This window comes from Sander lucioperca, chromosome 7, assembly GCF_008315115.2.
Source record: "Sander lucioperca isolate FBNREF2018 chromosome 7, SLUC_FBN_1.2, whole genome shotgun sequence".
NCBI lineage: Eukaryota > Metazoa > Chordata > Actinopteri > Perciformes > Percidae > Sander > Sander lucioperca.
The window spans coordinates 28,203,317-28,216,554 of NC_050179.1; the positions used below are offsets into that span (position 1 = coordinate 28,203,317).

General features: G+C 38.1%; 1 protein-coding gene across 5 annotated transcripts in view; it reads right to left on the bottom strand.

Moving 5' to 3' along the window:
• The window catches only part of LOC116057740 (Wilms tumor protein homolog), a 22,846-nt gene extending 13,334 nt beyond the window's left edge, over positions 1 to 9,512 (bottom strand). For 2 of the 5 annotated variants that reach the window (XM_031310359.2, XM_036002721.1), the window contains exons 1-3: positions 8,529 to 9,509; positions 3,753 to 3,875; positions 2,232 to 2,334 (exon numbers count right to left, since the gene is read on the bottom strand). In XM_031310359.2, the coding sequence (XP_031166219.1) occupies positions 2,232 to 2,334; positions 3,753 to 3,875; positions 8,529 to 8,994 (692 nt within the window). In that variant the 5' untranslated portion in view covers positions 8,995 to 9,509. Of the gene's footprint in view, positions 1 to 2,231; positions 2,335 to 3,752; positions 3,876 to 8,528 lie in introns of all 5 variants that reach the window. The other 3 variants (XM_031310343.2, XM_031310333.2, XM_031310352.2) reach the window with 3 other exon arrangements.
• Between the last annotated feature and the right edge of the window lie 3,726 nt (positions 9,513 to 13,238).

Here is a 13,238-nt window from a genome sequence, read left to right on the forward strand (position 1 = left end):
GACAGACAGACAGAGAGAAATATGGGGTGGAAATAGACACAGATAGTCCCAAAAGGAGAGGGGTTTTCTTTGTCATAAACAGAACTGATATCTGCTTAATGCGCACACACTAACACACACACGCACACACACACACACACACACACACACACACACACACACACACACACACACACACACACATTCTGAAAGGCATGTACAGGTAGTACTACATTGTATATGTGAGCCGACACTGGATATGGAGATGTTTTGGAAAAACGGCTTAATGTGACTCAACAGCAGGCTTTTACTCTACTTTCTTCTCATTTCCTTTGTTTTTCCTTGTTAAATTAAAATGAATTTTTAAAACATAATTAGAAAATCCTTTACAGTAATAGCTTGAAAAACCTGATTCTTTATCAGACTAGAAATGGTTTGAGGTTTTGAGAGCTGTATCAATCTGAATTAATTAACATCATACTGTAAATGCTCTCCTGCAAATGATCAAAACAGATTATCTGGCCTATAGTTTTATTAATTGTATGGGTTAAATAACAACACTTCTGTTACAGTTTTTGCCAATTGCTTACACACTGAAATCAAAAGTATTACACAATTATCAAAACCTTACAAACAAGGAGCAAAACATTGGCCCAGATGTGCACCACTATAAGCACCATGTCAGCCTCACACTTTTCGCAAAACAATACACATAGTGATTTGCAAAACACTAAACACACTTTTATACATTAGACAGAAGTATATCATTATGTCACTTCCTTGCAATTCCAAAGCACTGACTGTCAAATGACCACACCTATAAGCCAATCTGTGAAACACAGCTATCAGGTGCACAAACACATGATTGCTTAATTGTAGACACACCAATCAGGTTTAAGCACTATAAAAAGGCAGCAGGCAAGTCTAGTATTTTCTGTACTGTATTTTCAGTTGTTTTTAGATCTTTTTTTGTTTGTTGTTTTTTTTTTTCACTGTAATTGTAACCTCTTTTGGGTACAGTATTTTATGTTTGTCTGTTGTTTGCTGAGCTAACAGTGTTATGCACACTACTGTAGTAGCTGTATGAAAACTGGGACATGTTTTGTTGTGACTGATTTGGGTATATGGAGAGAAATAAATTATATTTTCCTCAGTCTACAGCATTGGTCGTGTGTAGACTTTGGTGAACCTATTGTATATTTGCACTTTCTCTGTGTACTTCATTTACAGTACTCTAATCACTGAGATGTAGAATTGCTAAAAGTGTTTTAGGTTAGCAACAGCAGTGTGTAACTGGTTCAAACAGAACTAAGTCATATCAAACATGTGTTTCATATGGTAACAAAATATGTTTTTATAAATCAGTGTATAGTTTTTGCAAGAGTGTTTAATTTTGCAAAGGGTCTGAGGAGTTCTGCTAATTAGGTGTGTGGTTGTGCTAATTGTGTGTGGTGTTTTGAAAAACTGGTCCCTGTTTTCAAAATAGTGCTTAAGCAATTCGAAAAAAAAACAAAAACTAAAAGCTACAGTAGGGTAATGTTGGGTAAAACCTGGATTAAATGTCGTTGAAAATAAATACTGATCTTAAAGCCAGAATATCTATGTGAAAAAAACATCACTAAAAAACTCAAAACTTTTAAAAGGCACATTTTTGCAGGCCCAATCTGTGCTGGGAGAAAATATCAGCCCACATGTCAAATAAAAGACCAGTGTTGATTGAAAATAGTAAAATAATGATGATTAGCCTGCATACTTCTGTTAATGGCAAGCAGAATAACTTGATTTATGATTTTTTTATATATATATATTTTCCAAACAGTAAATCAACCCACTTTCCTGACACTGTTAGTCTGCTTCCTTCAGTGGCACTGTGACTTTCGTAGGTATCTGTGAATTAGAAGGCTACTCATCTGCATGTAAACAACATCCACTTCGCATGGCAGAGTTAGCATAAAAGCAAGTGAAACAGCTGAAAAGCACCCAGAGGAAGAAGAAGAAAAACAGAAAGGAAGCGGCTATGGCAGACAGACCTGTCCTGAAGGTGAACATCCTGTTCACAACTGCATCCTGCTACCTTTCACTGAACTACAATCAACAATGGTTTCTAAAACATTTCCAGCTGTACTGAAATTGTTACTGTTTGTTTATTTTAAAAATAGATTTCGAAGAGAGCATGTGTGCTACAGTATGCATTACAAGGAGAGTGTGTGTGTGTGTGTGTGTGTGTGTGTGTGTGTGTGTGTGTTTGTTACCTGTTGTAAGGGTTTCTCAGCAGCAGAGCCTGGCTGCCTGTACAACTGTCTGAAGGTGTATGACATCCATAGACAGGAGGAGGTACAGGATACTGCTGCTCAGCTGTAGTGCATGGACACAAACACACACACACACACACACACACACACACACACACACAATATATAATATGTGCAAATGCATTTGAACCCCTTTATTCACCCATAAAGGCTGAAGATGAAGGTAAACGCATCAATGACTCACTCAGAGGAGATGTTGTGTTTAAACTTCCTACATATCTCATCTCCTTTTAAACTCTTGCCCTCTCTTATTTTTCTCCATTTTTCGGCAGTTTCTTCTACAAATAAAGACCCTTCGCGTCATGTTTCTCTCTCTGAGCCTTTCCAGCAGTGTAGTGAATGGCTCCCTCGACATTTCTCCACATTCCAAAATCCCTCTCAGCTCCAATTCTCCCAGTTATCTTATGCCGTAGAAATCGGCAGAAATTTACAGCGGCGGCTTCGAAAAACAAACATTTAAATATTAACAATTACATGTGCAGAGGAGGGATTAAAGGCAAAGGTGAGTGGATGAAAGAGGGGATGAGAGGAGGAGACGAGGGAGTTTGTGAGTCAGGATGTGGCTGATTTATACCTCCGACAGGCGAGGTCACTGGGAAGACGTCAAAATAAGGGACAAGACACTCCCCAGGTGAGGGCCATGGAGCTGCCATACAGACACAGCTGTGAACTCATACAGTGGCAACTCATACAGTGGCTTTAAATAAAGGTCTATTTTTGATCTAATTAAATGAGACTCTGAATTGTTGGGTCGCTGCTGTTTTTTTTTAAAAAAGAGAAGTAACTTGAAGGATAATAAATACTCAGATTACTCTAAAATGGATCACAGTCTTTTCCAGATCTGTGTAGGAGAAGACATTTGTATAACGTAATGTGTTACATTTAAGCCCACTTTTAATGTCTGTTTGGATTGAGGAGAAGAGATTAAGCAATTTATAACGCAACCAAACTGCCTTACAAAGGCTACAACATATGTAATTAAAATTGACCTGACTTTCTGAGATGTGTGTTACCATTTCAAAATGATTATACCATAGTGTTCATTCTGTGGAAATTGCAGTAACTACAAAACACACACACTAAACTCTGCCTTCACACTTAACTGCAGAAAGAAAGAGAGCTAAGTGAAAGTTAGCTGGTGAGAAAATCACAAGCTAAAAGCTTATCATTACTAGTTTATTTTCCCCAAGAAATGATCTGTAATTGACAAATGATCATTTCAATGAACTGACTCCTTTGCAGGTTCTAAAGAAATGATTCATTTGGGTAGAATACAGTAATTATCCTAACTAAAAGGGATCAAATTAAGTCATTACAACCTTTTCATTGGTTTTCCAGTTTGGTGGACAACTTGACATTTTAAAACTCACTGATCCTGTAGTAACTGCCTTTGTAGGGCAGAGGAGCAAAAAGTTGTGTCTAAAAAAAAAACTTTTAAATGAAACGCATAAACACACTTACCCATAGTGCTTTGCTGAGTTAAAGCGTCTTCATGTTTGAAGGAATGGTTGGAGAACTGCGAGCTGTGGTGTGTGGGAGTGTGACCGTAATTACCGGCTCCATCGAATGCAACCGTGCTGTAACCTGCGACGCAGAAATACAAAGCAGTAAATACACAGAGTCACGGCATATTTCAAGTGTGTAGGAAGGTAACTTTAAATAAAATTCACACATCCTGAACACAACAATACTTGTGTCATTTTCTAATTAGATCATCAGCTACAATGACATGAGGCTGGTGTTTCGGTTCATTTGTTCCCCCTAATATGAAAGCTGGTATTACCACTTAACACAACCATTAAAATAGTTCAAGATGAATAAAATGGAATTTGTGTCTATAATCTTGTAAACAGCGTTATACTTTAAATAAATGTAATTACTTGCTTCAAATCTCTTTTTGCTTACGAGAACACATGTTTAATAGTCAAGTTACTACAAAAACATTATTAAAAAAAATGATACGTTTATATTTACAGTAAAGTAACTGCTGCTGAGCAGAGAAGAAGAAGTGAGATTTTGATCAGATCAAAAAGTCATACTACAGTTTGGTGCATCTTCACAGAAACTCTGAGGAATTTGCATCAATTTAGACCTAAACAAACTCCTTTACTTCTCTTCTTTGACAGTTACAGGTTATGGAGTAAATCCTTATTGATGATTTCGACAAACAAAATGGAAAATTGTTTCCATAAACGTTTTGGAGCAATTTAGAAAGATTCCTTAACTTTAAATAATCATATGAATAAAGGATTTTATTTACCTGACAGCATTTAGAAACTGTTTATTTCTTTCCCCCATTCATTTCTTGGGTGAATAGTTTTGCAACCAAATATTAAACGTATGTTGTCTTTGCTCCTGGTGTTATGTAACTTCTGAGCAACGTTGTGCATTTTTACACACTTAAACTTTTAGGCTATACTTTGCTTTGAAAGTGTAAAAGCAAAGTAAAGGATACTCCAAAGAGATGGTAGAACTGAGATCTCTCTACTTAGGTGAAAAACAATATTTCTTTAATTTGGTTTTATTAAACAACATGGTTCGAGGGCTCATAAATATGGACACGAACAGTACCTAAACACACACACACACACACACACACACACACACACACACACACACACACACACACACACACACATATACATATGTTCAAAAACTGTTGTTTGGAGGAGACTAGATCTATGCCTGTCATCCCAGACCAGACCTGAGTCATGACTTAGACTGACCTAAAGGGCACAACACACTCCCATTAATTCTCCCCCCCCCCAACCACACACACACACACACACACACACACACACACACACACACACACACCTCTCTCTCTCTCACTACATACATGCTTCATTAATTAAAATGCAGCACTTTCACTCACTTTCCTCAGTGGATCATTGGGTGAGAGGAGACAGTGAGGGAGAAGAGAAAAAACTCATTAAACATCTCCATTTATCTTCCACTCACCCCTGTCTGACTCCTTTCTCTCCGTGTGTGTTTGTGTGTGTGTGAGTGTGTGTGTGTGTGTGTGTGTGTGTGTAGGGTGATACTTTTGTTGCCTTGTAGTCCAGCATTGAGGTGACAAGCAATGAGGTCAATTTGTATTCAAACTGGAAATCCCAAAGTCTGGAAATACCCCAAGATTCTTTGTTCACAAACTAAAATTCCTTTTTTTAAACTTTTCAATTTTGTGAAAATCCCCAACTTTAAATCATGGAATCCCTCATATTTATTTTATTTTCAGGACTCAGCTACATAGGGTTTATACTGAGCTAGAGGTCGCCCCATTTATTTATTTATTTTACCAATGATTGACCTAAATATTTTCTGATTATACGGAACCGCTGGCGACGACTACATCATATCCGTTTCCAGCAAAAAAATCCAGCAGAAAATGCAGAAAATCTATGTTATGTACTTCTTTACAAATTAAATAAAGGTCAGACTGACTGACATGGGCATTATATTTAGATTATATTTAGATTAGATTATTAAACAATTAGTTTTTAGAAATGTCTTATGATATATTGTCTCTAGAAGTGTATTATTCAACTTTTGTTCTTGTTAAAGAAGGAAAATCGCAATAGTCAATACTTCTAGAATCGCAATAAATGAAAATTGCAACACAAATCGAATCGGCACCCATGTATCGTGAAAGGACTGAATCGGTACAAAGGCTTTCATCCCAGCCCTATACACTTTAGCTGTCTTTCACAGCGTCAAAGACAAGATGATTTTGATTTTAGGTCCATTTCAAGCATTATCTTTCAATTCAGTTCAGTTCAGTTCAATTCAATTCAGTTCAATTCAATTCAATTTTATTTATAGTATCAAATCATAACAAGCATTATCTCATGACACTTTACAGATAGAGTAGGACCCAACAATTCCAGTAATTCCCATGAGCAGTACTGATGTTAGCAGGTTATCATGTCTTGCTACTGTTACAGTTAAGTGATAAAAGAACGAGCAAACGTTTTAGAAAGTTCAAGCACAAGAAATGCTTTGCTCTGATGTAAAAATGAAGGAGTTTACAGTGATAGTCTGTGTGACCCTGCTCTGCTATCAGCTCTGCTGTGTGACCCGAGTCCTGCTGTTAGTTTGTTTGTCTGTGCTCGTCCAGCCACAGCAGGGAGTAGATAAAACAGGTTAGAGGTCGGCTCGGCTCTTTGATTATATTGTTATTCCTAAATTATCTGCTTGATAAGCATGTTATTACTAATTAATCTGTGTGGAAACTACTAACAGATTTATTATCCTACATGGAGAAGACAAGGGATTAGATGAGATCGGTAAGAAAAACCCCATGCATAAATCATCATATCATATGTTTAAAAAAAATCCCATTATTGACCTTTGACACCCTTCCTCACTATGTTTTCCTTGACTCTGTATCACATATTCTTTGGCAAACCATAAAAATACTTTTCAAGCAAAAGAAAGAACCAAATGACTTTGGTGTATAACGTGATGCTGCAGACACTAATAATGATTTAGATACAGCAAAGAAAGGTTCAATTAAAATAAACTCAATTATCTCAATTCCTTTCAACAGAAAAGAGAAGAAATAAATGCTAAATATTTGTATGTGATTTCATGTGTTATTTTCACTCCAACACAAAACGTTTGTTTCTACTTGTCTTAACCAATTGCATATGTTCAGTAGGAGAAAACAGATAACACTGCAGGTATTTATCTTTCTTTTTTTAAATATGTTTTTTTTTTTTATTTTAGACTAAAATCACTATAATGTTGTATACAAATACGGAAAAAGTGTGTGAAATACCAGACTCTAATAGCCAAAATGACAAATGAACTCAGCAATGTCTCAACAGCTGTATCTTTCTTCTTCTTTTTTTATAAGACATAGTAAAAATAATTAAAGAAGAGAAAACTTAATTTCCGAAAACTTTAGAATTTCATAAGAAGACACATTTTAGATACTGTTGTTTTGTCACGTTAGTGTTAGAGTAGTTAGAAGCCTTAGTCCTTTAATCAGCTGGGGCCTATTGTTTAGTGTTCAGCAGCTTCAACACAGGCAATACTTGATCTAAAAAAAAAAAAAATTGGACCTGCTGTAAAGTTGCTTTTCCCCCTCTATAATTAAAGAAGACTTTCATAAAGGCTAAAGTCCTGAGCCTGGAATTATTAGGACCTATGTGGGTGTGCACTTCTGGGATACTGAGCGTCAAATATTTCAAATCCATATTTTGACAAAACTCTTGTTGGAATACTAATAAACATTAACGTAAAACCTAATGACATTTTTGAATGGCAAAGAATGAATGAAGATCATGAATATGTCAAGTATTACATTTTCATTTATGAAAAAATAGCAAGATAAAAGTAAAGTTGTAAACCTCATGAAGCATCACAGTGACTTTAAGTCAAAGTGAGTCAGTTTAGGATCCAAACTAATTCGTGAATATGACTTCATGCAAATGTTTATGTTTTTTTTTTTTTTTTTTTTTTTATCTCTCGCCACTGTGATCTTGCTTTTTAATGGTCCATTTACACACGCATCACTACACTACAAGCATGGCTGTCTTTGGCTTAAACGTTAAATAAAGGACTACCAAACTAATTTATTTTTAAGTGAAATAAGAACCATCCGTTTTCTGTGAGTGTCTAAGCTGGATCATCTCTCTACATAGGCATGCAATGGTCTCTCTGCTACTTTAATGTGGTTTAATAACAACCTGTATGAGGTTTTAATAGTCATTTCCTTGTTTATTACACATTCAGTGACGCAGTGCGAAATTATGGTGAACTAAGGCCTCCGAGCAGTGAAGGCAACGTAAACCGTGTCAAATAATGTGTCATATAGCTTATACATGTGTAATACTGACAGATCTATATGTGACTAGTGTGATCTGAATTATCATGCTTCAGCTTTACAACAGGTTGGTAGACTTCTGCAAATCAAAATATGGGGAACATACTGCATCTCCACACTGCCACTTACTGATAGATTAAACTCAATTAAATTAAATTAAGCAGTGGCACATCCTGCCTCTACATTTAATCGCATGTGCAAGTTATGGAAAAGTGAACTTTGTTATCAACACAGAGTGAAGCTTTCAGCAAAGAAAGGATGTGTGGAGAAGAACTAAAGGAAGAAACAGTGCAGATGATACTCACACACACACACACACACACACACACACACACACACACACACACACACACACACACACACACACACACACACACACACACTCCGCCCTGCTCCTCCAGCCCTACCTGTCTGGTTGCGGGCTGCCTGCTGTGTGTCCATACAGTTGGTTAGGTACGGTGTGTTGCTGAACATCCGGCTGGGGGGCTGGTGGTGGTGCGAGGCGGCCACAGGCGGCGGTTGACTGGATGGTGGTGGTGGGGGTGCCCCGAATGCCCCATACCGGCAGGCCCCGGTCCCAGTAAACTGCCCCGAGAAGTGGACGGTGAAGGCACTGAGGCCGCAGTGGGGGTCTGTGTCGTGGTGGTGGGGGTCGCCGGTGGCCCCCCAGCTGGGCTCCTGCTTGATGAAGGAGTGTGGCCCCAGGGAGGTGTGGGGGGTGGCCAGGGTGGAGTAAGGCGAGGGAGTGGTGTGAAAGTCCAGGACGGGAGCCCACTGAGGGGCCGTACTGACGGGCAGGGCTGGGCAGCCAGGGCTGGGGCCCGCCGAGAGTGGGGGCAGCAGGGAGTTCAGGTCACGTACGTCTGAACCCATTGTGGTCCAGGGGACAAAACTAGGACAAAGGTATGCTATTTTTAAATTTGATCGGTCCCCCTGTAGCTTCTACCTGTCTGCCTCCCTGCCTGTGTGTCTCGCTGACCCAAACCCAAATCAAGCCACCACTCTCTTAATCCTTGAGAGTCTGTCTTTCTCTCACTGTAAGAACTGGTTCTTCTCTTTCAATTCTTCTGTGGTTTGGTTTTTGCACATCAATTGTTAACAGCACCACACGGCTGATCTGGTAACTCCTTCAGTCCGACAGAAGTTCATGGCGACAGCAAAGTCACAGCAGTCAACTTTTCTCAGCAACAGCAGCAAGTGGAGGAGAAATGAAAAGAAAAGAAACACAATGATCAGCTGTGATCTTTCCCTCCGCAGCAGCCGTAAAAGATTGTTCAGCTCGGAGAGATGGAGTCCATTCAAGGAGGAGAGAGGCTTCTGCTCAGAGCTTTCTCAGTGAATGGAGAAAGAGGAGTGGAGGCGTGAGGAGGAGTAGCCCTCTTTTCCCTCCACACTCTCAGCCTGTGTGTGTGTGTGTGTGTGTGTCTGAGGAGGGAGGTGGAGTCAGGAGGTGATGAGGGACAGGAGCCCTCTGACTTCATTCATTTTCTGTATGCACACACACACACACACACACACACACACACACACACACTCACACACACACACACACACACACACACACAGTGACTCCAAAAATAAAAATCCTTTCTTATATTTTGGGTAGTGTAGAAAAAACTCATCATCATGAATTATTTTCTCCAAAAATATCCAATGAACTTTGTTTCAAAAGGTAGAGAGCTATACATCTACTTTATACATGAGAGGCTGGACTTTTTACACATAATTTTTAATCAAGAACTAGGCCTATCACATACAGTAAGCAATTTTTAGACATTTGTAATCGAAAAAATCCGACAGTCTCGATACCACCCTGTGATAGCCTATTCAAACTGTAAAATTCACCTGGACACAAATAAAGGTGAGAAGAGGCCCGGCCCGCGCAGGAATATAGTATTATAGTAAAGAGAAGTCAAATGAAATAGCCTACCTAGACTCCTTCTGGAAATTGCTGCAGTTCGTTCCGACTACTTAAACTTGTCCTCCGAGTTAGATTGTATAATTATATATGCATTATTTTGTTTTAGAACAAAGAGGATAACGGTCTAATTTAAACTGTTGGCAGATGAATTCTCGCTCGCAGACGCGTGACGACAAATCTTGCGGATTTAGGCTTTGAGGCCTACGGTTCTATTCTGTTTTTTTTTTTGTGTGTTTTTTTTTTAACGTTACATGTTTTCATTTTTCTGACTAAAATGTAGCCAATAGTAGAGGTAGCTAATCTGCCTTTACAAAAGGCCAGCGTTATTCCTTCACAAATATTATTTATTGTGGCCGGAAAACTACCGTAAAAACCTAAGACATATTTTTAAGTAGGCCTAAACGACATAATTTGGTGTTTAATAAATAGGCCTATGTTCACTCCCGCGCAGTAAAAGACAATACATGTATTTATTTACACACTATTATAAACTAAAGAAATAACGATACGTTATAATAATAATAATACTAATACTACTACTACTACTTCTACTACTATTACTACTACTACTACTACTAATAATAATAATAATAATAATAATAATAATAATAATAATAATAATAATAATAATATTAGCCTATTACAGTTCCAAACCTTCCTGAAACGGCCGGTTGCCCCCTTAATCCCGTGCTCTCACTCTGTTCTACATTCATTATTTATTATCACTTGCGATGATAAGTGTGTGTGTGTGTGTGTGTGTGTGTGTGTGTGTGTGTGTGTGTGTGCGCGCGCGCGCGCGCGTGTGCGTGTTGGTCGTGCGGCTGCCAGGAACATTATGGCTCATTTAATGCAAATAATATATACCATGTAGAAGCGCTCAATAGCCTACAGACTTTTACTTTAAAAATAAAAGCCACCGATAACAATATACTGTAATTAATGAATTCAGGTGAGCGAGCTGTGGATGTTGCTGAATAACTGAAAAATAAATGAAACAATAAATTACCTTCTATTTATGCGCCCAATAGCTACCTTGCGCAAATAATGACCAAAAGTCAGCTTCATTAATGTGGCTGCATAAGCTCATTTTCAAACTAATTTAGTCATTTTTAAATAATCAGTAGCCTATGACTGACCATTATTCAATTATGTCGTTTGGCCTACTTTACAGGTAAATACATCAATAACAATAATAATACAATTTTACTTCTGTGTTTAACTTTTTCAACCTGTCAGTCATTAAAGAGAGCAACTCTTCTTTTCTACCGTCTTGTCTAAGGCACTGCCTTCCTCCTTAACCATTGCTTGCTGTACCTACTTGTATCATGTAACAGCTGACCCACAAGAAACAGGCTGCAGACCTGTCTATGACCCTGCAGCCATAATTTAAGATGACCTAAAGGCATAGAGGGGGCGAATATGAGAGAGGAGGACAACTGATGAAGCATCTTCACACTGTAACAAAAAAGCTCACTAACAAAATACAACACTTCCTAAATTGATTTTTCCTGCAAATTCACAATGCCTTTATTAGTTTTTTCTTATGTCCAAAAGTAACTGAAAAGTAATTTATCAATTCATTCCTATTGGCCGATTAATGCTGTGAATGCCATCAGATCTTTTTCCAAGTATCACACTAATGAGTCACCACATTCTTCCTGTACCTCTTCTTTGACAAGAATTATAAATGGTGTTTTAACAGCAACCTGCTCAGGGACATGAAAAATAGCCCTTTGGCTTAACATGGCTCATTCATATATATATATATATATATATATATATATATATATATATATATATATATATATATATATATATATATATATCTCATATTAATATAAATTAAAATGTATTGTCCCTGACAAATACTGTCCAAATGAATAAGAACTTGAGCAGAGTACCAGCCTGTCTGATGACTGGTGTGCGTACATTTTGAAATGTTTTGAGTATAATTGACAAGCCTGATAAGCTAAGATTTGTTTTTAATGAAGGTTACTGTGACACAGCAGTCTGTAGTTAACTTGAGGAGAGTCAGCTCCTCAGATTGAAAAACAAAGAGGTAATACATTTCTGTTGGGGGCATATTGAAGCTAAGATTTTGGTTTACTGCTCTCTAACATCTTTGTCACTTGGTACAGTCAGAAAATCCAAATGTGGGCAGAGGAGGAGCTGCCTGAGTGGAGCTGAGTTAGAGCAACTGCAGCCATAACAACTGTCGTTGTGATAGGCTGAGAAACTAGTCAATCAAGGCGATCATGTCCCCAAACATACTTCACTTTTTATCTCCCTACTTTTGAGGCCCAAAACTCATGTGAAAAAATGTACCAAAGAGAGTCTTTGGAGGAATAGCCCATTGACTTCAATACAGTCTGAAAGTGCATTTCCATCCACCTATTTTTAACGTACATTTTTAATTTGCATATAAAAAATGCTTAAATCCGCTTTAAATTCGACAAAAAGGTTTGAATATTGAGAAAAAGTTTTTACAATCAGCTGATGTGGAAAAGTTATAGTATAAAAGTAAGTGGAATGGAAACAGACTTAGCAAATAAATCATGAAAGCATGTGAGTGTAACGTTCACTGAACCTTCCACACCGCTGCATGGAGGAAAAATGGTTGCAATGGTTTAATGGCACCTGACTGAAGAATTAATCTGCAATTCCCTGTGCCAATTTTTGTTAAAATGCTACATATGGATGGAAAATTGACTGAGTTTTCTTAAGTCATCACCTAGAGGCCATTAGATGAACTGCAGCTGAAGGCACGTCTCATTCAGACCAAATTGTTTAACTCTAATTTCACTTCACTCGGCTTTGCGTTGTGCCTAACAGGCTACTATTTTTGCCGTACTTCCTCGTAACACATCCTGCTGCTGCAGGAATAGCAACGCGGATTTCGGTGCCTCATTCCGGTGCCACTGATATGCCTGCACTTCTCTCTGATGCTCTGAAACAGACGTTACAGGAAACAGAAACATTGCTGCACGTGACGCTAGTTAACACTATACTTGACAGCAGCTAACGTTAGCCTACCACTAGCTAGTTAACACTATACTCAACAGCAGCTAACGTTAGCCTACCGCTAGCTAGTAGCTGGATTAAACACGGTTACAATGCTGACAGCTAACGCTACACGGTGTAAAGTGTGTCTGTATTTCACTGTAGAGGATTCAACACCGGGATGTAACAATCTGCA